Source organism: Lissotriton helveticus, chromosome 1_1 (assembly GCF_964261635.1).
Source record: "Lissotriton helveticus chromosome 1_1, aLisHel1.1, whole genome shotgun sequence".
NCBI classification, from domain to species: domain Eukaryota; kingdom Metazoa; phylum Chordata; class Amphibia; order Caudata; family Salamandridae; genus Lissotriton; species Lissotriton helveticus.
In genome coordinates this window covers 1,002,054,124-1,002,079,650 of record NC_136057.1, presented here as the reverse complement: position 1 = coordinate 1,002,079,650, position 25,527 = coordinate 1,002,054,124, and the positions used below count along the sequence as shown (strand labels likewise).

At 49.0% G+C, this 25,527-nt stretch overlaps 1 protein-coding gene across 1 annotated transcript in view; it reads right to left on the bottom strand.

Annotated features, from left to right (window-relative positions):
• Positions 1-25,527, bottom strand: part of LOC144819850 (uncharacterized) — a 444,078-nt gene that overhangs the window by 173,213 nt on the left and 245,338 nt on the right. The window contains exon 6 of the mRNA XM_078677585.1: positions 1,446-1,507. Coding sequence (XP_078533711.1) covers positions 1,446-1,507 — 62 coding nt within the window. The remainder of the gene's footprint in view (positions 1-1,445; positions 1,508-25,527) is intronic.

Genomic DNA, 25,527 nt, shown 5'->3' with positions numbered 1-25,527 from the left:
GATATCACAATGATGCTTGTCTTTGTATTTTCAGATGTCTTCAAGTAGTCTCTTAGTTCCGGTGATAATTTCAACCCAGAAGGGGTTCCTATCGTTTCTGCGCCTGGAGAGGTAGACTATTTAGTCTCGTATCTGAATATCTTAATGTGCTTCCAAGTCTAAGGGAGTCTTTTTTAGAAGAACATCCAACAGTATTAGGTGGAACCCCTTGGATCTCCAGGCCGTAGCATGTTCGCCGTGCAACTCAGCAGTCTATTGGAAGCACATTAAGAGATATTTGGACACGAGACTAAATGTCCACCTCTCCAGGCGCAGAAATTATAGGAACCCCTTCGGGGTTGCAATTATCACCGGACTAAGAGACTACTTGAAACTGACCTCAGCCCTGAAGAAATTGCGGGGTAATCCCCTGTAAAAGCAACGAAACGTGTGTGGCTAAGAAGGCTTAAGATCTTGAATTAATGACATCTGAAAATACAAGGACAAGCATCATTGTGATATTTTATGAAACTATGTATTTACTTTTAAACGTGTGCAGAGGATTTGTATATATAGTAGAGTGGTCTGCTGGCCACACACATGGGGATTTGGTGGCTTTTCCCTATTTTATGAACCGTGCCACATTACCTGCCATAACTAATTGTTACTTGTGATAGACCTTAGAGCGCCATTTTGCCTATTGCTGACCACCGACTGAATACCCGACTTCAATTGAAAGCCAAGGTTCCCATAACAGGGACAGTGTAAGTGATTTGAAGTCTGAGACAATGACCAACAACTGGTGCATCAATGTATGCTTTTTCAAGAACTCCAGACTCTTGACAGATTTGGAGGGATATTATTAGTCTCAATATGCACTGAAATGCTTAACAAGTCTTTAAATTCCTCCTTAAGGAATCCAAGGCTGGCTACGGATTAATCCAAGATAATATCAGAATTGCCTGTTAAGTTAGCCTGCTCAGAATTTCAAACAGTCCTCTGTGCCATACACATCTAGTCACTGATGTAACTACCTCCAACAACTGTACGCAAACGTTGCGTCAATCAGCTCAGAATAAAAATTCCCAATTAGTAGGCCAATTTGATAATAAAAATCTTACACCACATGATGCACAAACGTGTGACATTTAAACTCAGCCTTCCTGTGCTGCCTCATCTGTTGTATAACTAGACTACGACAGAGGACCAGCTCTGCACAGTATCAGTGCGTTCCTCCCGGAGAATATCCTGCATCATCAATTATAGAGATCGCTGTTGGGAGATCCTGGTTTTGGATACTAGTGGGAGTATTTACATTCACCATTACAACATGCAATGCTCCTTGATAGGGCATCTTCTACCACAGACAGTTCATCAGGGACGACTGTTCACAATGGCTTGCGGTAAGGCTGTATGCCAGTGGAGATAAGCCCTCCATACAAAACATCACAAAACATCCACTATACCTTCTGAATTACTTTCCCAAATGGCCAGAGAAAATATCCAGCGAGCTTCCAGCAGAGTTTTCCTATAAACGGAGAAAGAAATAACATCCGTATGAGAAGGTCCAGGTTCAGGGAGAACAGAAGGATACTACAAACAATAGTTGCAAACACCTCAATGGGATGTCAATACTGCACTGCTGACTATCAGCTGGGTTTCATATTTATAGCTATCCTACAGTCTTAATATAGAGCTGTAGATTGGTGTTCAAAAACACGCACTGAAAAACGTATTAAGGGAATCTTATGTTGAGGGGACAAAAGCACATTGCACTCCAGCGTGTTATGTTACTTACAGTTTTACAGCACAACCACTACAAAATGTCTAGATTTTGCGCTTCTGCACGCTTGTGGGATTTCTTGCATAATCTGTATCGAGATTTATCGTTTGGTTTAGTGCAAGCTTCCCCCCCCCCCCCCCCCCCCCTGAAATCAAGGATTAGAGGTTGTGGTAGGTGGAAAATCCACATGCGTAATGTGAACTTTATTGATGTCGCTTTTTGGGTCAGAGAATATGAATAAGTTACTTACCTATGGTAGAGCTCAATCTGGCGGATAAACTAACTGCAGATTTCTCACCATGTGAATCTCCCCAGGCACATAACTGGACCCGGAAATTCATGCAATCGCTTCGATGGCACAGCCTGTTGGTGCATAGATCGCCGTTGCAACTCTGTACGCCTCTGGACATGACAACACTAAGCTGCATAAAGGTGCCACTCTTGTAAGCTGGTGCCAGTTTATTCATTAGACCATTTTGTGCCCAAAAACAAGGAGAGTTGCTAACATAACTGATCTTTCACAGTGCAAAAGTTAACTTGGTACCTTACGTATACCGAAAAGTTCACCCAACATAACAGGGTTGTGGGTGGGCATTGAGGAATCTGCAGTTAAATGGGAAACCCTCCAGAAAGAGCATTTCAGATGGCAAGTAATTTATTTTGTTGATGGAAAATTCTAACCACAAATTAGTCTCCTAGTGAATCAATACCAAAGAAATATCACTTCCAATGAGGTGGGCCAAAACAACAGACTTTTCACCAGGAAGTCTTGCAAGACTGAGCAGGCAAAATAACCCCCTGTAAAGATTTGGTAATCTATGCAATAGTGTCTGGTGGAAGTATGGACAAAACCTCAAGTAGCTACCCAGCATAGAAACTCCAGCTGTAGTCCCGTTTTTCACACTGGTAGAATGAACCCTGATGACTTCAGGGGAAGCCAAGACAGAAAATAGTTTGCTGCAGAAAATAATCCATCAGGACAAGGTCTTTTTCCTGGCCACCTTTCCTTTCTTCATACCAGTGAACCCAGCAAATAGGTGACCATCTACCAGGTTATTTGTTGTATATTAAATGAGGCAGGATACCAGTGGTCATACGAGTTCAGCGTAGGTATTTATTTATACAGATGATAGGAGCAATCCTCTTCTTAGCTGACCCAACTCGTAACTGTCACAGGTTAGAATACATAGGGGAAAGCAAGAGCTTAGAACGACTTAACACTCTGGAATACTAAATGGGAAAGGACACAAAGGAAGGGCTAACATTACTAAGGTGAAATACATGTAAGTTAATTTACAACATTATTCTCAATGTAGATCCAATCAGCATAGCCTTTCCTTTTTAGAAGGATGTAGCAGGAAAAAAAAAAAACTTAAGAAGCATAACGGACTGACCAATGCGGAAAGGCAGAATAACTTTCGAGATTAAAGATGCAGTGTCTAAGCACCAGTGTCACACAAAAAAGTAATCAATGGAGGCTGAACTGATTCGGCCTACTGTTAGCAGAAAAGGAAGTAACCAAAACAAGAAAAGTGGTCTTCAGAGTCAGGAATCGGAGTACTGTGAAGAGGTTTGAAAGGAGCACACATCAAGAATGTGAGAACTAAACTGAGCACCCATGTGGCATATTGCAGAGGGACACCTGTAAAAGCCCTTTTAAAAAAAATGCATCACAATAGGTGATCGGAATAATGAAGGTTTAACCAGGCAAACGAGGGAAGGAAGAAAGGTCTGATAAGTTACCCTCAACAGTGGCCTCGGAAAAGCTTTGCCAAGCCAAAGATAATACAAAAAAAGTATGTGAGGCAATCTAGATTGTAGAGGGTCAACCTGCTTCTTTTCGCACCACGCAACAAACTTGGACCAACAGCCTGAATAAACCAATTTGGTGGTAGTATGGCGACACTAAACAACTTAGGCAGTAGATTAGAGCATCAAAGTTGGTTTAGCTCATTCTCCAAGCACAAAAGTGGAGATTACAGAGGTTAGGATGCAGCAATCTACCTTGATGCATGGACAGCAAATCGTCAAAAAGAGGAAACCAAAGTGGAGGGCATTTGCTCAGTCAGTAGTTCAGAGTTCCAAGCATTCCTGGCCCAATCCAGGACTACAGAATCAACTGTGCTTGGCCCTGAATGATTTTCTTCAGGATCTCCGAAATCACAAACCCATAGGAATCCAGAGTCCTGCCAAAGGTGTAAGGAACCAGCAAGAGACCACTGGGGAAACTCTAAAGCACAACATGCTGGACAAGGAGTAAAATGTAGGTAGTAAATAGGTCTATAGGAGTACACCTCACAGGGTTAAGACGCCCTATGCTACCTCTGGCTAAGCCTCAGATTCACCACACAAAGGGCACAAGACCCCATTCTGCTCAGCTTGCTGCAATACCAAATGCCAGTCATGTGGTCTGTCAGTACCTTAATAAACCTGCCCGTGATGGAAGGCAGAAAGGCCTTCAGGGTCAACCGTGTTGGACCCGGCAGCCGCTCTGGCAACCGACGGCTCCACCCTGGTACCCAGCGATCCCTACTCGCCCCAACTCTGCAGGCCCAGCTACCACTCCGGACCACCATTTCAGGCCCGACTCCATCTTGGGCCCATCACGTCCCGAGCACGTGGCCTCGGCCCGACCCCGGCCACAGCCCCAGCGAAGCCCCGACATCGAGGCACCAAGATCCACCCAGGAGGTTAGGTTGAGCCCTTCTGCCCCGGTCCATCTCTTGCCGTTTGTGTGGAGGGCGGCTCTCTCACCGCGGCTATTCGTGCCGGTCTGGTGGAGAGCGGGCGCCATATTGGGAGGAGCCTGAAGGACACTGGGACCAGAGTCAGCGGTCCAGTTGCCCGAGGCTCCCTCCTTTAAAACGAAATGTGTCTTCGGGAGCGCAGCGGACGAGCGCAGCGGGCGCGATGATGGCGCGCCGAAGGTGCGCCTAAGGTAAGCCCGTCTGCGCCCGTCCGCACGCGTCCGGGACCCGGGGCCAAAGACCCTGGTCACATTCTTACTTACTCCACCTTGGATTTACTTGCACTCAGACCCACTGGAAAGCTGTGTCCACCACTACCTTCACACATATTGAAACGTACTTCTCAGCTCGGTATCTCGAAAGTCACCGCTGCTGCGGATTCTCCGCTTAAGAACCCATTAAGTATAGATCGCTGTACAATTATTAAACCGACACTACAGCTTCACTGTATCTATCTCAATACTAGATCGATGATAAAACATCAGGTAGACATCTTTCTTCTACTGACCGACGAAAAACCCGACATGCTTTTTCTGACAGAAACTTGGGCCACTCCGGATTCATTACCAGATATACTTGCACTTCTTCCCTCTGATTATTATATTCTTTTAGCAAATCGCCCACCAGGGAAAACGGGGGGGGGGGAGTAGCTGCTATTATCCGCAGAGTCCATCAATTTAGAAAACTCTCACCTCTGTCTCTCCCAGAAACAGAGAATATTGTTATTAAGTTGACACTGACAGTGGGGCGCTAATACTGGTCTTATTATACCGCCCACCGCAGTATATGGCCACTTTTCCCTCTCTTTTAGCAGAACAATTTGCTTCATGTGTGGTCAATTATTCTAAAATCCTTTTTCTTGGGGATTTGAATTACTGGTTTGACAACCCAATATTGGACTCCCAAGCGGCAGAGCTTAAGGATTTACTATTGGATATAAACTTGAAACATATCCACTCTCCTACCCATCAGAAAGGCCATAGTCTAGATCAAATTTGGTCATATAACCTGCTTGTACCCCCGCCTTTTATACATCCTTGCAGCTGGTCAGACCATTTTTTCATACACTTCTCATTTACCATCAATGGGATCTTTAAACCTGGGCTACAAGTGGGCAGAGAAGTTCGGAAGTGGAAGTCCCTGGACTTACCTACATTTTTAAACACTTTGGCTACTACCCTTCCCCCCCAACATGAGGATATAGAATCCAGTGAAAACGTATTCTCACAATGGCTGTGCCAAGCTGCTAATCTCCATGCTCCCCTAGTAAGTTTTCCCAGTTCGCGAGGGAAGGATGCCCACAAATGGTTTACACCAGAACTGAAGGAATTAAAACTTAAGATCAGACAAAAAGAAAGGAAATGGAGAGCCAACTACCTACCCCTGGATAGAGAGATATACCGCTCTGCTAGGACAACATACAAAAAAACTCTTCTACAACACAAGACTGACTATTTTTCTGCAAAGATCATGAACTCCTCTAATAAATCAAAGGAGATATTTGAAATAGTAAATGATCTTTGCAATGACAACAGGACAGCCCTCCCTATAATCCCCACCCAAAAATTATGTGACTCACTGAATAACTTCTTTAGGGAAAAAATCTTGACCATTAAACAGAACATAATCAGCTCTTCTACTCTAACCCCATTAAAAGACATACTCTGTAACCCCTGCACTTTGGACACTTTTTCTCCCATTTAACCTAAAACTTTTTCAGAACTTCTTGTACGGGTCAAATCCGGATCACCCGATGATATTTGTCCTCCTCACATTTTTAAAGAAATAGGACTCGCTTTTCCCCAAAGTATCTTCCCTCTATTAAATAAATCACTTGCACAGGGTAAGGTTCCAAGTAAATTTAAGCATGCCCTCCTAATCCCTTTACTTAAAAAACCGGACACTGATCCACATGACCTCACAAACTACAGGCCGATTTCCCTCTTACCCTATCTGTCAAAAATTCTAGAAGCCCACGTTTCTAACTGTCTCTCGAATTTCATTGAAGTAACTGAATACTTAGAACCGAATCAGGCAGGCTTTCGCCCATGCCATTCGACTGAGACAGTGATACTTGCGGTCCAGAATACCTTGAGATCTAATGCAGACAAAGACGTGCATCAGGCATTGGTGCTCCTAGATTTGTCGGCTGCGTTCGACACGGTTGACTATACCATTCTTGTCAGCCGTGTCGAGCAGGCCGGCCTCAGGGGCCCTGCTTTGAGCTGGTTGAAGTCTTTTATCTCTGACCGCACTCAGTCTGTTAGATTGGGGACATTTACAGCACCAAAAACTGCTTCTATCTGTGGTGTCCCCCAGGGATCGTCCCTGTCCCCATTGCTTTTTAACTTATACTTACGCCCTCTATTGTACTCTTTGAAAAATCATATAGCTACAATTTTTAACTATGCAGACGATTTGCAACTTGTGTTCTCGCTGAACTCCCCTGACGCTGTGGTGGAATTTCAGGAAACTATGTCCCATATCCAGAGATGGATGAACCTGAACCACCTCAAACTTAAACCGGGCAAGACAGAACTTATCTTGCCCAGGGAAAGTGAAATTAGTTGGGGCCCCCGTTTCTGGCCATCGGACATGGGAACTCCACCTACTAAATCCCACACAGTTAAGAGCCTAGGGATGACCCTTAGCGAGGATCTCTCGCTAAAAAAGCCATATAGGGTTGGTAGTTTCATCTAGCTTCTTTCAACTAAGAAAAATAAAAAAAATCTCCCATCTCTTGACCTACTCTGCTCTGATTCAGGTAACTATTGCATTAGTACTATCTCGGCTTGATTTTTCAAATAGCCTGTATCTTGGTCTTCCAGTAGGCCAGTTGAAGAGATTACAATATGTCCAGAATCAGGCAGCCAGGCTTATCTGTAAACAACCAAAATGGCAATCCATCAGACCAGGACTGGAAAAGCTTCACTGGTTGCCAGTGGCTCAGAGAGTTACATTTAAAGCTGGCTGTATTATTTTTAAGGCTTTGCAAGGTAAAGGACCCAAATTCATAAGGAATCTGGTTGGCAGATACATCCCTTCACGAAACCTTCGTTCGATCCATCAAGAACTGCTAATGGTACCTTCATATAAGAAAAAACGACTGGGCGGCAGTAGTTTTCACTTTCTCGCCGCCTCCTTATGGAATTCCCTACCAATATCATTAAGACAGAGTAATGATCTTCTCTCTTTTAGACAGGCTTTTAAAACCTGGCTTTTTAGACAGGCCTATTGTTAATTTAAATTGAGGCGACCATACTTTTGTCCAATCTATCCAAATGTTATGCTGTATTCCCAAAAAACTCCACTAGCGCCATGAAGCCTACGGGCGTACGTGCGCTGTACAAATAAAATTTAACATAACATAACAGGAGGTAGAGTGGACACTCGGCGGATCTAAAAGGTGGGGAGTTCGATGGCCCTCCAGCCGTCCCCGGACGCCTGGTATCGATCGCCCTTCGGCCTCCCTGGGCGCTGGCTCCACCCCCCTGCTAGGTGTCTGGACAACCTCATCCCGGCCCCTCTGACCCCCATGCGCGAGGGTCCGGACATCAAAGGACTCCAGTCCTATATCTGGGCGAGCCCTGGATTAGGACGCCAGTTGCATCTTGAAGTCGAAGCCCTGCTGACCTCGTCGCGGCTAATCCTGATAAGAACTCTTGTACTCGGAACCATCCTCGGAGCCCTGCTCACGCTGTCGCGGCCCGACCACACTGAACCATCCTCGGAGCCCTGCTGACGCTGTCGCGGCCCGACCACGCTGAACCATCCTCGGAGCCCTGCTGACGATGTCGCGGCCCGACCACGCTGAACCATCCTCGGAGCCCTGCTGTCGCGGCTCCTTGCACCCCCCAGCTCAAGGATTGAGAGCTGTGCGCCGGGTATCCTAGTGCCGTTGATACCGAGACTGTCCCGCTACCCCTTTTTCCCTGATACCGAGACATTTAATGGTCCCTCGACCCCTTTGTACATATTGCTGCGAGAACTTGCCTTTATTCTATATATAAAGACTCTTAAGAATCTACTCTCGTGTGGTGTCTCTTGTAGTGTGGGATTGCTCGTCTGCTACGATTGTAAGAGAGGAACCTCGCCACGGAGGCCTCTCGACGGCGCTCAGCCTATTCCATAAGGATTGGTGGGTCTCGGGGTGGTCAGTCAGACATCTTCTGTCTCCCCTGGGATCGCCTTTCTAACATTGGTTACAAAAAGGGGGTGGTGATGGACAGAGTATCTGAGTTAATCAGAACACTCCTACCCAGTCAACAGATCAGGGCTTGATCCATCACCGTTTTTTAGCTCACTGCACCATCCCAGTTCAGAACCTGGCTATATGCAAATTAGTCTGTCCCTGGCCCAGTGCATCATCGGAACAGGGCAGATCAAACTACCAAGCCAATTCTTCACTGGAAAGGAAACAAGCTTCCGGGGACCGGTTTCTGGCATTACAGCCGTCTTCGTCCCGGCTTGCTTGAATCCTGATGGTGCAATGAGCAAGGGACTCATGTCTGAGCATACCCTTCCACACTCATGGTGGCCAAAATAATTACAAAAAGGGGGTGGTGATGGACAGGAACAGACTAATTTGCATATAGCCAAGTTCTGAGCTGGGATGGTGCAGTGAGCTAAAAAACGGTGATGGATCAAGCCCTGATCTTTGGACTGGGTAAGAGTGGTCTGCTTAATTCAGGCACTCTGTTCATCACCCCCCCCTTTTCTGAATCTTTCTAACATTGGTGGCAGTGGTGGGATCCGAGCCGACGCAAATCGTACAGCGAGTAACTCGCCCACTACTAACAGAGACCCACAGCAACCATGAGTACTAAAGAAGCCGGAACGACCCCACAGTTTATATATTTATTTTCTTGTATAGCGCCAGAGTCAATTCCCGAAGGGATATCTCCGCGCTTATGCTCCTATCTGATAGACTCAAACATGATCATATGCTGATAACAGAAAAATGTTACTTAAAACTGAGTGAAAAGATAAGTTTTGAGGTTTTTCCTGAAGGATTCTAGATATGTAATTTGTTTCAGCATGGGTGGAAGAGTATTCCAAAGAACAGGGCCTTTGTAGGAGAGGGCGCGACCTCCCTGTCTAGTTCTTCTAAACCTTGGGACCTGTAGTAACTGATGACTACTGGAGCGTAAAGTGCGTCCAGGGGTGTATGGTACAAACTTTTCCCTCAAGTATTTGGGTCCTGTACCAAACAGACATTTGTGTATTATACAACACGTCTTAAATTCTATGCGTTGCCTTATTGGCAGCCAATGATGCTGGTGAAGAAGAGGACGAGAGGAGGTTCTAGGTTGGGCATTAAGAACCAGCCTCGCCGCAGTATTTTGGACCACTTGTAATTTTTTTATTTGTTTCTCATTGGCCGCGATAAGCAAGCCATTGCAGTAGTCCATCCTACAGATTACTTATGTCTGGACTAGTGTTTTCCTGTAATTATCGGGCAAGAATGGAAAAACACGCCGTAACAGCCCGATTACACGGAAGCATGCTCCTGTAACTTGGTTGGTATGTTCTTTGAATAGGAGTGCTTGATCCAGACGTACTCCAAGATTTTTAACAACTTGTTTCGGGCTGGGAACAGGTCCCAACTCCAAGGGCCACCATTCTGGGGACCATAGGAGAGTAGCCCCCCCAAACAACATGACTTCCGCTTTGGCTACATTGCACTGGAGGTAGTTTCGTGCCATCCAGTCTGACACTGCCCTCATCCCATCTGCAAAAGATTTTTGAATTGCGGGCGTGAGGGTCTGGAAAGGGAACAGGGGTTGGGTGTCGTCAGCATACGACACCGGGGTGGAACTATTGGGGGAGTACACCCATAAAGAACTCAAACAATTTTGCAAAGACTTAGGTATCGCTACCACCGGACTAAGCACCAAAGAGGATTTTAAAGAAGCGCTGCAAACATGGGTGGAGACCGGAGCGACACCACTCCGAACTGAAGGTGACACTGTCCCAGAAGTGCCCCCGGGAACAATAACAGCCCCAGCGGAAGAAAGAACCGCCAGCAGAGACACAGGCCTCTCCCTCGAAGACGCCCAAGAGCGAGAGAGAAGCCGGCTCCACGAGTTGGAGCTCGCCCGACTCCGGCTGGACGGAGAACTCCAACTAGCGGAAAAAAAAATGGCCATCGAGGAACTCCGGCTGCAAGGAGACCTGGAGGAAAGACGGAGGCAGAGAGAATTGGAAGAGAAGAAACTCACGTTCGAGCACGAGCTTGGCCTCAAAGAACTGGAGATCAAGGCCAAGAGAGAAGAAGCTGGCACCGCTGTGAACCGAAGCTCCCCACCACCTACCGACACGAAGGTCCACATTCCCAAGGATGTCGTCAAAGAGTACTATAAAAATGACGACATCCAGCAGTGGTTTAAAGCCTACGAAGTCGCCATGACCGCGCACCGCATACCCCGAAAAGATTGGGGTGCCGGCTTATGGGGGAAGTTCGTCAGCAAAGGAAGAGACACCCTGCTGGAACTGGCCGACGACGTGATGTCCTCCTATTATCACATGAAGGACGCCCTGCTCACCCGTTATGGTCTCACTCCTGAGATGTACCGGCAGAAATTCCGAGACTGTAAAAAGATCCCCGGCACCACATGGGTGGAGTACGTAAACTTATATAGACGGGCCCTGGAAGGGTGGATCAAGGGCAGCAAGGTGACCACCTACGAGCAGCTGTTCGACCTCATCGTATGGGAGCACCTCTCCAACAATTGCTTTGTTGAGCTCCGGCAGCATCTACTAGACAGCAAACTGACCGAGCCACGGAAGCTCGCCGTCGAGGCCGATCGATGGGTGAGCACCCGGGTCCCCCGGGCCCCGATAAGAGAATCAGGACGGAACCCCCAGGGACACCCCCGCCAGCGAGGCGGCGGCAGAGGCCAGAACCGGAGCCGAGACTTTCCGTCGGCACCACCCCGGAGTCCGCCCCAGGGGTCGCCCCAGAACCACACTTCGCCATCCCTGATCAGAAGAGGGCCCCCCCCAGCTCGGCCGGGGCCCCGCCCGAACGCTACCTGCCACAGATGCCAGCAGCCAGGTCACTTTTCCAGTGACCCCCACTGCCCAATGAACCAGCGTACCGGCACCACCGGACCTCCGACCGACCAGATCGCGGCCGCCGCCCTGGGGGAAGGAGGGGAAGAAGACGAAGAGGCCTACAACGAGGACCAGACTGAGTGGGAGCCGGCCGCCATGGCCCTAGTCTGCCTGGGCGAAAGAGACATGATCCCCCGGGCTCCACTCCCGAGCAACACCCTAAAATACCGTCAGTGGGTCAACATTAATGGGCGACAGGCCGAAGAACTCCGTGACACCGGAGCCAGTGTGACGGCCGTCCGCTGCCACTTAGTGACTCCCGAACAGATCCTACCAAATGTGCTATGCCCCGTGCTGTCCGCCGACAATTCCGAGACCCTGTGCCAGATGGCCCGAATCCCCTTCGAGTGGGGAGGGGTGTCGGGCACGCTAAAGGTGACCGTCCGGGACGAAGCCCCCGTGGACTGCCTCCTCGGAAACAACCTTGAGAGTTCCCCCTGGGCCCAAGTCGAGCGGAGAGAACACCTGGGGATGTTGGGACTACCCGAGTGGGTCTGCGCGACCACCCGCTCCGTGGCAGCCCGGGCCCCGGCGGCGACCGAGGCCGCACCGACCGAAGAACAGGAGTGGCCTGCGCCGCCACCCCCGCCGAAGAAACCGACCCTGAGTCCGGGCCACCGGAGCCCCACCGCGACGACACCACCGAGCTCGGCGACATCCCCGAGCTAGCCCAATGTAAATGTAAATGTAAATGTACAGGAATTTATATAGCGCAAATCACCAAGCGGTCTCTAAGCGCTTGCTTAGGGAACCCGTCCTGGTATTCCCCTGTGAGATAACCCCAGCAGGGTATCCGCAAGGTGAAAGCCAGGCATCCCGCCGCGAGGGGCCGTTGTGGAGATTAAGCAAGCTATTGCCCAGAGTCGCAGAGTGTGAACCCGTGAATCGAGTAGGTACCTGAGCGAGAATTGTCGAGTCCATGGACATTTTAGGACTCAAGACCCTGCCGAGCCGGGAATTGAACCCTGGTCCCGGGCTGACCTCTGCTTCCAGGTCTGCCTCCTCTAACCAGTGAGCCACACTTCTCCACCCAGCCCAATGGCACCAGGAAGGTGGTCCCACCAGAGAACAATTCCGGCAGGAACAGAAGACCTTCCCCTCCCTCGAAGGAACCCGGCAGCAACCCCCAGCTCAAGCCGCCGGGGACACATTGGGGTCCCAAAGGGTCTACTGGGAGCACAACCTCGTATACAGCGAACAGAAAATTGCCGAACTGGGGGCCAGCAGAGTGTTGGTGGTTCCCCTACGATTCAGAGACTTCCTCTTAAACCTGGCACACGACGTGCCCCTCGCTGGACACCTGGGGCAGGACAAAACCTACAGCCGCCTGGTGACCCACTTTTACTGGCCAAAAATGCGCAACGATGTGCACAATCACTGCAGAACCTGTCCGACCTGTCAAGCCAGCGGGGGAAAAGTCAAGGCCCCGCTCCAACCCTTTCCCATGGTAACCACCCACTTAGAGCGAGTGGGGATCGACATAGTGGGGCCCCTGGACCCCCGCACCTCCCAGGGACACCGCTTCATCCTCGTCCTGGTGGACCATGCCACCCGCTACCCAGAAGCCATCCCCCTCCGGACCATAACGGCCCCCGTGGTGGGCCGGGCGCTGATGGGGATCTTCTCCAGAGTGGGATTCCCCCGAGAGGTCGTGAGTGATCGGGGCACAAACTTTATATCCAAATATATGCGGTCCCTGTGGCAATAGTGCGGGGTCACTTATAAGTTCACCACCCCGTATCACCCCCAAGGGAATGGACTTGTGGAGCGGTTTAACCGAACACTCAAGGGGATGATCAAGGGCCTGGAAGAGCCCCTACGCCGCAAATGGGACGTCCTGCTGCCCTGCCTCCTGTTTCCCTATCAGGAGGTGCCCCAGAAGTCCCTGGGGTTCAGCCCCGTCGAACTATTGTACGGACACCCTGTCCGAGGTCCCCTCAGCCTGGTCAAAGAAGGCTGGGAGACTACCGTCCGAGATGCTCCGCCTGATGTCTACCGGTACCTCCTGACCCTCCGCAACCAGACTCGGAAGTTCCGGGAACTTGCCGAGGCCAACCTAGAGGCCAGTCAGGAGGAAATTAAACGCTGGTATGACCAGAATGCCTGGTCCATCGAGTTCGAGCCGGGCCAGCAGGTCTGGGTCATGTCCCCGGTCGAACCTTGTGCCCTCCAGGACAAATGGACGAGGCCCTTCAAAGTGCTGGAGCGCAAGAGCCCCGTCACCTATCTGGTGGACATGGAGTCCCCCAGGAACCCCCTCCGGGTCCTGCACGCCAACCGGCTCAAGCCCCACTTTGTCCGCACCGAACTAAGCCTGTTGTTGGCTACCGATGACGGAGCAGAGGACGACTCCGAGCCCCTGCCCGACCTCCTGAAGTGCTCCGAAAAAGACGGCTCCGTCGAGGGAATCCCCCTCTCCTCTGCCCTGACCCCCGAACAGCGCCAGGACTGCCGAAAGCTGCTGGGGCAATTTGCAGACCTGTTTTCCCTCACTCCCGGGGTCACCCAGTGGTGTGTCCACGATGTCGACACCGGGGACAGCCCGCCCGTGCGACACCGAGCCTTCCGAGTTCGGCCCTGCATCCAGTCCGAAGTTGCCAAGATGCTAGCCCTGGGGGTGGTCGAGCCCTCAGACAGCCCCTGGGCCAGTCCAGTTGTCCTGGTCCCTAAAGCCGCCGCCCCCGGCGACCCCCCGGAACTCAGGTTTTGTGTCGACTACCGGGGGCTGAATGCCATCACCAGGACTGACGCCCATCCCATCCCCCGGGCCGATGAACTGATCGATCGCCTGGGGACCGCCAGGTATCTCAGCACCTTCGACCTCACGGCCGGGTATTGGCAGATCGGCCTCACCCCTGGTGCCCAAGAACGATCTGCCTTCTCGACCCCCGATGGCCACTTCCATTTCAAGGTGATGCCCTTTGGTATGAAAAACGCCCCGGCCACCTTCCAGAGACTGGTGAATAGGGTGCTGGCGGGGCTAGAAGAGTTCAGTACCGCATATCTGGACGATATTGCCATGTACAGCCTCCACTGGGACGAGCACCTGGCACACCTCTGGGAGGTCCTGACGGCCCTCCGACGGGCCGGACTGACAATAAAAGCCAGCAAGTGCCAGATAGGCCAAGGGTCTGTGACCTATCTGGGGCACCAAGTAGGGAGCGGCCAGGTGGCTCCCCTCCAACCAAAGATAGACGCCATCGTGGCCTGGGAGCCCCCGGTCACCCAGACAGCAGTCCGAGCCTTCCTGGGGCTCACCAGATATTACCGGCGCTTCATAAAAGACTATGGGAGCATTGTGGTGCCCCTTACTGAACTGACCTCCAAAAAGGCAACCACAGAAGGTGCACTGGACCCCCGAGTGTCAAACGGCCTTCGAGACTCTGAAAACTGCCATGTGCACCGCCACTGTGCTCCAAGCCCCCGACTACAGCCGAGAGTTAGTGGTCCAAACCGACGCCTCGGAGCACGGCATAGGGGCGGTCCTATCGCAAGTTAACCCCGAGGGAATTGACCATCCGGTGGCCTTCATCAGCCGGCGCCTGCTGGCTAGAGAGCAACGATGGAGCACCATCGAGAGAGAAGCCTTCGCCTTCGTGTGGGCCCTACAGAAACTCCGGCCTTACCTCTTCGGCACCCACTTCCGGGTACAGACCGACCACCGGCCCCTGCGGTGGCTGATGCAGGGCGAGAACCTGAAGCTGCTGCGATGGTCCATCTCCCTCCAAGGGATGGACTTCACTGTGGAACATCGCCCTGGCAACGACCACGCCAATGCCGATGGCCTGTCCCGCTTCTTCCGCCTCGGCGAGGAGAACCCCCAAGAAGATGGGTGACTCTCCCTGCCTTCAGCTGGAGGGGACGTGTGTTGGACCCGGCCTCGTGGCGTGGTCCTACCCCTCCCGCATTGCGGGCCCGGAACGACATCAGCCCTCCATCGACCCGCTGTCGCCCCCCTGGCACTACCCTCCACGAACTCTCGACGAGAGCAGCCGCTCTGGCAACCCACGGCTCCCCCCTGGAACCCGGCGATCCCTACTCGCCCCAACTCTGCAGGCCCAGCTACCACTCCAGACCACCATTTCAGGCCCGACCCCATCTTGGGCCCATCACGTCCCGAGCACGTGGCCTCGGCCCGGCCACGGCCCCAGCGAAGCCCCAACATCAAGGCACCAAGATCCACCCAGGAGGTAGAGTGGCCAATCGGCGGATCTAAAAGGAGGGGAGTTTCGATGGCCCTCCAGCCGTCCACGGACGCCTGGTATCGATCGCCCTCCGGCCTCCCTGGGCGCTGGCTCCACCCCCCTGCTGGGTGTCTGGACACCCTCATCCCGGCCCCTCTGACCCCCATGCGCGAGGGTCCGGACATCAAAGGATTCCAGTCCTATATCTGGGCGAGCCCTGGATTAGGACGCCAGTTGCACCTTGGAGTCGAAGCCCTGCTGACCTCGTCGCGGCTAATCCTGATAAGAACTCTTGTACTCGGAACCATCCTTGGAGCCCTGCTGACGCTGTCGCGGCCCGACAACGCTGAACCATCCTCGGAGCCCTGCTGACGCTGTCGCGGCCCGACCACGCTGAACCATCCTCGGAGCCCTGCTGACGCTGTTGCGGCCCGACTACGCTGAACCATCCTCGGAGCCGTGCTGACGCTGTCGCGGCCCGACCACGCTGAACCATCCTCGGAGCCCTGACGCTGTCGCGGCTCCTTGCACCCCCCAGCTCAAGGATTGAGAGCGGTCGCCGGGTATCCTAGTGCCGTTGATACCGAGACTGTCCCGCTACCCCTTTTTCCCCTGATACCGACACTTTAAGGGTCCCTCGACCCCTTTGTACATATTGCTGCGAGAACTTGCCTTTATTCTATATATAAAGACTCTTAAGAATCTACTCTCGTGTGGTGTCTCTTGTAGTGTGTGATTGCACGTCTGCTACGATTGTAAGAGAGGAACCTCGCCACAGAGGCCTCTCGACGGCGCTCGGCCTATTCCATAAGGATTGGTGGGTGGTGTGCCTCGGGGTGGTCAGTCAGACATCTTCTGTCTCCCCTGGGATCGCCTTTCTAACAAACCGGATGGCTCTCAGCTCCAGAATATTTATGTAGCAGAGCAGCTCCATCTGCAATCAGTGACCTCTGATCTCAATCTCGTTCAGATGACCTCCCCAGTCTAGAGAGGACACATCTACCCCTACTGTGAGCTCTGGATAAGACTAGTAAAATGGCTTGTCGCACGTCAGATTGGCATCAGTCATTTATTACCAAAGGTTCTGAACCATCTCTTCAAACATATGGATTCTTTCCAAAAGGCAACCCCAGTGAGGGGCCTACTGCAGCAGCACTTTCCACTGAAAAGCCTTTGTAACCAACAGGCAAGGTGCCAGCAGGATGCCGGATGCAAACAGCCCAAACAGCCTCAGAACCAGTAACGCTGGAACGGAAACCTTCTCCCTATACATCAGGATCATAGTCTCAATGAGCCAGATTCCTTGACAGAGGGAATGCCTTCAGGGCAACTCTGTCAAGAACAGCCCCAATAAAGTAAATCCTGTGCACCAGCTGGAAATCAAATTTGGACTCACTGATGGGAGCCCACCAGCATAGAAAGCAATTACACTTTTCTGTAGATTGTCTAAGAACCATGTAGCCCAGAACTACAAACAAATACGGTTATCACCAAAATGACCAGCGTAAAGACCAGCTGACAAAGTCTGAAGTGCACTGTTGGAAGTGGTCCCAATCGACCCCCCCCCATCCCCCCCAAAGTGCAGTACTAGCACATGAAAGTATGAGTACGAGTCCTCTAGGTCTAGGGACACAATACAGTCCAGTATCAAAGACCAGCCAACCCTAAGCAAAGTGTCATCATTTTGCACTTTTTAAGAAAGGAGGTAGAGAGCTTGACGTCTAGTATATATCTTAGTGTCCCATTCTTCTTGGGAGCAAGAACCTACTGTGAGAAACAACCCAGTCTATTTTCTGCCTACGGTAACAGTTTGATTACCACTTTGGCAAGCAACATAACCACTTGCTTTGACAGAATCGTGGTGTGCTCAGCCAACACCAGAGAGTGAAGCAGGGAGATTTACGATAACCAACTTGGATCATTTGAAGGACCCATCAGTCTGATGTACATTGGAATGCCAGTATGACAGGCAACACAGGATTCTTCCAATCTACTTGTCTCAATGAGAAACTGGAGTGTGAGCTAAAGAGGTTTAACAGCACTGCAAAGGAGAGTATGAGGAGTGCTTCTGCTACTGACATTTGCCTCGTCCTCCTCTACACTTGCCACCATGAAAAGTCTGAGTGGGTTGCTATACCCGGTGAGAGGGCTATTGAAAGCAATATACGAGATTCAGAATATCTTCTAAACTTTATGTATTGCTGATGGTACTGTTAAGCAGGGGTCAGTAGCCCTGCAGTCTTTAAATTTCTCTACTGCAACATCAGCCTTCTTACTAAAAAACCTAAATCCATCAGATTGTGCTATTTTTTTGCCATATCTGTTTTACAACCCCACCCAACCCCTCACACAAACATCTGTTGCATTTATTTCTATTTTAGGAAAATGTGCAATACATTTTGAGTATTTTGGCAGCATACATATAGTTCAGATATTCATTAATTAATCTGAATAGGTTGTTTAGAAAAAAGCATAATAGCTTTACACTTTATACTGAGCATGCAAGAGAAATCTCCTGTTTTTCTCCTGTGAAATTATGATCACAAGGTTTATTCTTCTCCAAGTAAATGGTTTAGAAGGCATACATGACCTGTTCACAGCCATCTTTGTGAGGAAGATGCAGACTTCAATGGCCTTCAAGGCAGTAGAGCAGAGTGGCTTCAAGCACAGCTACACCAAGACCACCATCTCAGTCATTCGGCAGATACCTAAATCAACTTAGTTTATTCTCCAGTCTGAGACCTACCTACAAGGCTAAGTTCAGGTTTGTATTCTTTATGTAGACCAATACTGAACCATCCTTAAGGCAAAACCTTTGAGGCTTAAAGATCAGGCATGCCTGGATCCTTGAATATGCACCATATAATTTATCTGCTTCCATAATATTTACAATCTGTGCATTCACCTTTGCTATGATAATATTGTTTTCTGTAATGTTGGTTTATTCTGCACTAAAATGGGCTTACAAAAAGCCTTTTAACCTCATAGCTGCTTCGAACGTTCCGCGCCAGTGCGGATTGTTCGAAGAAACGGGCGGGGCCGCGTCGGCCGTTCGCAGCACCAGCCAGGTAGTGCTCGCGACGGCCAACGGCAGCACTCAAGGGGTTAAAAACAACATTGTAGATTTCTGGTGTGCACACTTGTGGCAAAATGTTGCCAGAACACACAAGAATAAATCAAAATGCCTCAGTCTATAGCAGGGTATTTATGTAACTTATAAGTATTAATTTCCAGGTACGTTGAAGAGGATGCCGGGGTCATAACCAGTTTCCTTTTACCCAAGCTGTTCCATACCGGAGTTTGCCAAATGACCAAGAAGGATCTACCAGTCTGTATTCACAGAACTGTGGAAACAAAGCATATCCATTAGGAAAGCCTGGGTATTCCCTAGGAATCCAGTGGTACCTATCCAGGAATGTCATTTTATAAGGACGTTGGTGCCCATACCACGGGCAACAGAATCTGTATTGTCCAGTTCAAAATGAAGAATAAACTTATCATCCTGACCATTATAGAGCATCTAAGCTCAATAGTTGCCCATGTCCACTTATCAAAGCTAGAAACACCTCACATGCGATGTCCCAAGGGGGCTATGTAACAACCCGGGAGAAAAACTGTATTTAGAAAGCAAAATGTCAAATTGGCAGAAGACAGGAAGAAAAAAAAACCTTTGTTGTCCATTGAGTTAATTCTTTTTGACTTCGTCCAATGGAAAGGTAGGAAAAGAAATCACATTCACAAAATTCATGGAGACATATACCACAAGGCTTTTCAGTGATGTTGCACAAAGACTTAGCTAGTTGGAAAATTGTTGAAAGGCAACAAAGGTTGATGACACGTTAGCAAAATTTCTGAGAGTTGGTAAGGCTTTGCATTGTTTGTGAGAAGTGGTAATTCCAGGACATCGCTGCCCTGTGAACCACTCCCACAAAGAAGGTATGCTCTTCTGTACGAAGCCTTAAAGGCAAATTCAGGACAGATTCCGAAGATGTAGTTAAGCCTCTGGCTTTCTGAAAATCCACATAAAGGCCGGCATGCATATTATGAGGTGTAATCAAATGATTTGTTGCCTAATCATCACCATCATGTGGGAAATACTCGGGCCTGTCCATGATGCCCAATCTGAGCCAAAATATCCTTCATCTTCTGGAGGTACTGTTGGCAATACAGGGGGATTGGAGGGGGACCCTCATCTGCAGCATTTGCTTACCTGTGCATGGGCAGGGCCTAGCTGAATATGGTTCCAGACCAGAAGTCTGAGCAGGAGACAGTTCTGAAGATGCCAAATCTGTAGCCAGTGCAGCCAGAGAACCAAGGGTTGGAGGCAGTGGCACAGGAGTGGAGGCACAGCCTAGCACTGCTTGGCACCGACTGGAGGGCCAGTCTGCAACAAAGAAGAGCTTACGAGCGAAAGTTCGAGTACAGGCCCTGGCGGGTCCATAGGTCTGAAGGCTCACCAGGAAGAGCCAGAAAGAACTGAGAAATCTCCTTAATAGGTTTCTTAGAAGCCCCAATCTGCTGTGAAGTCGACGACAGCCCTGGAAAACTTGGGGCTTCTCGGCTCCAAGTTCAACATAAGGTCCAAGTAGGACAAAAGACTGCAGCTGGTTCTACAAACACAAACTGCAAGATCTCACCCTAGAGCGAGTATGTCTAGACATCAAAAAGCTCCAGGCGCACTTGGAGTTGTCTTTTGACCTACAGGACTAGGGCGACCTCAACTGGAAGCTGCCTCACTTCTTGTGTTTCACAACAGAGCTTGGCCTCTTGTTACAGGATAGTCTTTGCGTGCGTGTCACATGGCCTTGAATTATTGTTGCTTCCAATGTCTTATAAGCAGACGCTGTTTGGGTCCATCAAAGACATCTGCTTCCTACACGCACAGGCCAGCTCTAAACCCATAGACTTCGAGGGTAACATCCCGGCACTCTACAAACGTTATAAATTTGGTGAAAAACAAAATGTGAAGGAGCAGAGCGTATGCCAGAGTCTTTGGATGCAAGAAAAGAGGATGATGCCTTTAGGCAACTCTGTGTCGTCATGCTCAAAAGTAGCAGGGATTCGCAACAGAGGCCAATGGTGTACGCAGATAGCTTACATGATCCATTGGTAGAGTTTCTGGATCCTGTCTGGGGATGGAATCTGTGGTTAGAAGTATCCATCATGATGCTTTAGTTTGCCTCATGTCCACTGGGCAGCAACATAAAATCTTTGGCAAGGTCAGAGTCCTTTGTTCTAAGAGAAAAGTATGTTTGTATATGGCAGGGTTAATGCTGGATTCTTCTAATATAGAAACAAATAGGTAGGGCCTCACACTGCCTCCTATTCTTTTAGCTTGTTGAAAAATTATTATTGCCCAAAAGATCTGATACTAGGTTCAATAGAGAAAGGTTGCATTACAACATTACTTGACAGCCCAGAAACCTCTTCCCTCTTCATTTCCCCTAGTGGTCTAACAGCTGAAAGCATCTAGACCCCAATTTTCAACTTGTTCTGCTGTCATGTAGTACGGAGACCAATGGATGTGATTAACACCGCTGCCCTCTACCATTCAGATACACCATCTCCTACTGACATTCCAAATCTAACAAGCAAAGGTCATAGGCCAGACACGAGCTCCACAACACATTTTATGCAGGAATCAACAGCCGCATTTCAAACTGTGAAAAAGGTTGCACTATGAGTCAATCAGTCAGCTGTACATTCTATTTCAACCCACAGTTCCTTCGACTAGAAAGGTCGAAATAGAATTGTGACCCTACCACTTACACATTATTAGTCTGGAAAAACACTTGAAGTTGAGCTGATATCCCATCACAGCTTTCTGAAGATGCAGTGGGGCCCTGATTCACAGGTTTAAGAAACCCTTAGTTATCTTGGAATTTCAGTTGTACAGTCTAGGAACACAGTGAAGCAGTACCTTTATTGTACTAGTAGGACAAAAGTATAGATCACCGCGTACCGGACACTGGAAAATTCTATACAAAATATATGGGGATACATGTGGAAATATGGTTTCATTTAGGCTTAACTGACTCTTTCGGTGTTTTAAGCCAGGAAAATGCTACTTACCCAGTATGCATCTGTTCTTGGCATATAGAGCTGTAGAGTCATGCTGTGCATAGATCGCCATCTAGTGTTGGGTCCAGATGTTTGCACTTTGTTTTTCTTCGAAGAAGTCTTTCCAGTCAAGAGGTAGGTGACGACTCCTTTCGGTGATAGTGCGCATGGGCATAGACTCCATTGTTAGATTGTTTTACCGCAGAGGGTGATAATGGAGTTAATAAGAGTATTAAAAGGAGATGTCCATGAATGGATATATCTAAGTGAGATGTTACTGCAACAGATATAGGTATCCGGGGCGGCGGGTTGGCGCATATGACTCTACAGCTCTATATGCCAAGAACAGATGCATACTGGGTAAGTAGCATTTTCTGTTCGAGGCATATGAGCTGTAGATCACAGAGCCTACAGAGCAGTTATCTCCCATAACAGTGGCTAACCGGTATCTGTTGCAGTGGTTTCAAATAATGTGCCTAAAACTGCCTGGCCCACTCTAGCTTGTGGTCTTGCTAACACATCTACACAATAGTGTTTTGTGAATGTGTGAGTAGTAGACCATGTTGCTACTTTGCATGTCATCTATGGGAATATTTCCTAAGAATGCCATAGAAGCCCCCAGTTTGCGTGGAGTGTGCTGTAGGGGGAACTGGCAAAGTTTGTTTTGATTTTGCATAGCATATTTGAATGCATTTGACTATCCACATTGCAGTACCGGATTTGATATGGCATTGCCTTTGTGTGATGGAGCAAAAGCGACAAGTAGTTGATTTGTGTTTACGAAAAGGTTTTGTCCTTTCAATGTAATAAAGCAATGCTCACTTCACAGCTAATGTGTGTCGGTCACGTTCTGCTACTGAATCTGGTTGAGGGAAGAACACAGGCAACTCAACAGATTGATTGATATAAAAGGCAGAAGTGACTTTAGGAAGGAATTTAGGATTAGTCCTAAGAACCACTTTACTAGTTAATGCCTGAAGCTCACCCACTCCTCTGAGTGATGTGAAAGCCACGAGGAAAGCTACTTTTCATGTAAGAAATTGCAATCCACATTTGTGCAATGGCTCAAAGGGTGACACAATGTTGAGATTTCACACTAGAGCAGATGGACGTCTCGGGGGAATGACTCTTGAGACCCTCCATAAAGGCTTTGATAACAGGTACTCTAAACTGAGATAGATGTTGCCTATTTTAGAGTTATGCAGCTATTGCAGTCAGATGAAAGCGTATGGAGGTGTACACTAAATTGGAACATTGTAGATGTAGTAAATAACATATAATGTTTTGTAAAGAAGCATCAAGCGGGTTGATATGGTTGTCATTACAGTGTATTACAAACCACTTCCCCTTTGCCGCATAACAGACTTGTGGTAGGGTATCTAGCCTCTTTATTTTATTTAATGCGATTTTACATAGTGCGAACCTAACCCGAAGGTGTCAGAGGGCTTTACAAAAGAATCAGTTGTGTTACATAAGGACTTTGGATTACATGAGTTACATAAGATATACAAACAGAAAAAAATGCAAATGTACAAGTTGTAAAGTCACTCAAGGAAGAGATACAAACAGATGCACTCTAAAATCACATAGGTATGGTAGTAGTACAAAGGTCTACTACATATACTAGTGGTTAGGGATATGTATATCTATATCTTTATCTATATACACACACACACAAATTGAGAATTCACTCAGGATTACATTATAACAGTGATTAGGCTTGGACAATTATATATTACATATTTACAGAGCAGGAAATTCTTGCCTTCGTTCAGCCAGGTGTTCAGGTGATGTTGCACTCAAGGGTGGTAGTCTTGGGTCTGGAGGGATCCCAGAGTTGGAGATGTCCATAGGGATGGACGGCCGGATGGTGGTGGGGGAAGCAGCATACTGGAGGTCAGAGAGCATACCCAGGGCACTTTCCTTTGACTCGTTCTCCGCACGCAGTGTTTGGCTGACAGTCGGAGCACAGCCGCCATGTCAGGTTCAGGCACAATAGACAGGCAGTTCATTGCTTGCTCGCGGCGGCACACTTAAGTCCCAAATTCAATAAAACATTAACAGACTGTGGCAAAGTTAGGGTTTCCGAAACTGAGCCCCACTAAGTTCACCGCCCTCAGATCTCCGGGTGCGGGCCTCGACTCCTTACTGTCAGTGGTGCGCCAGCTGTACGCCCAAGGTCACAGCGCCGGTCCGGACGGCCTCTCCATTTCCCCCCGTGGCCCATCAGAACATGGCCACAGGGTCCTCGCAGGTCTCAGGCCTTGCGGCACACTCCAGGGCCGTCCTTCACTTTAGAGGTGCCATCCTGAGGGTGCTCGACCTCCGACAGCTCCCGTGGCAGAGCTTGTCCCCGTCGTACCTGTGGGTGCTTGAATCGTCCAATGCAGCCCTGCTTCATCAGTGGAGTTACCAGGCCAGTTTCAGCCCGCTCCCGGCCGCCAGTAATTCACGTTGATAGACTCGGGCCGGCACAGAGCTCGGGCTCACGCCTCCTCTCATCCCGAGGCTCCTCCTCTTTGATAATAGTCATGCAGTATGGCGGTAGATTAAGGTAGCCAAACTAAGTCTTCAGGTGCCAGATCGCCAGACTGAGTAGACTGGGGTCTGGATGTCATATCTCCATGGCTCTGTGTGAGAAGATTGGGTGTAAGACGTCGTTTTTGGTTTGTTTATGTTTTTGCAATTTTTATACCACGCAAATACCCGAGGGTGTCTCGGCGCTTAACTGATTCGATGATAACAATTGCATACCTTTAATGTATAAACAGCCAAGTTTTTAATTGCTTCCTGAAGCTGAGGAGGGTGGAGGAGGTTTTAATGGTGAGGGGAAGGGAATTCCATAATCTAGCAGTGGAAATCACGAAACATCTGTCGCCCCAGTTAGCTTTCCTATTACGTTAGACATTAAGCAGATGAGCTGAAGATGAGCGAAGTGTCCTGAGAGGTACAAGAGGACGAAAAGCTTGTTTAAGAAACTGCGGGCCGGAATTGTTAATAGCCTTGTAGGCAATACATAGTGCCTTAAATTTTGTACGGCTTTTGACAGGAAGTAAGTGAAGCTGTCGAATGAAAGGGGTGATAGAGGTGTACTTGGGTATGCCCAATAAGAATCTAGCTGAGGCATTCTGCACCAGTTGAAGCTTATGTAGAACCTTTTCCTGCGCGTTAAGGAGGGCATTGCAGTAATCCATTCTGGAAAAAATAAGGGTGCTGATCAATGTCTTGCCAGCTGTTGAAGGTAAGGGAGAAGCTTCTTGATTTTCCTTAGAGTAAAGAAGGAGGTGGAAACTACCGCATTGACATGATGGTGGAACAGCAGTCTGTCGTCAAACACGACTCCAAGGTTACGAACCTTAGTAACGGGTTCGGGTGGAGGACCCATCTCACTAGGCAACCAGAGGGGGGGGGGAACCAGGCAGGTTCAAGCTTCCCAAAGGTCATTACCTCCGTCTTTCCAGAGTTTAATTTTAAACAATTGGAGGACATCCAGGAGCTGATGGCAAGGATTCCCTCTTGGAAGTTAGCTGCAACTGAGAGACCATCATGATGTATTGATAGAACCAGCTGGGTGTCGTCGGAATAGGTTGTAAGACTGATGCCAAAAGACTTGATCACCCTCGCTAAGTCCGAGACGTAAATATTGAACAAGGTCGGA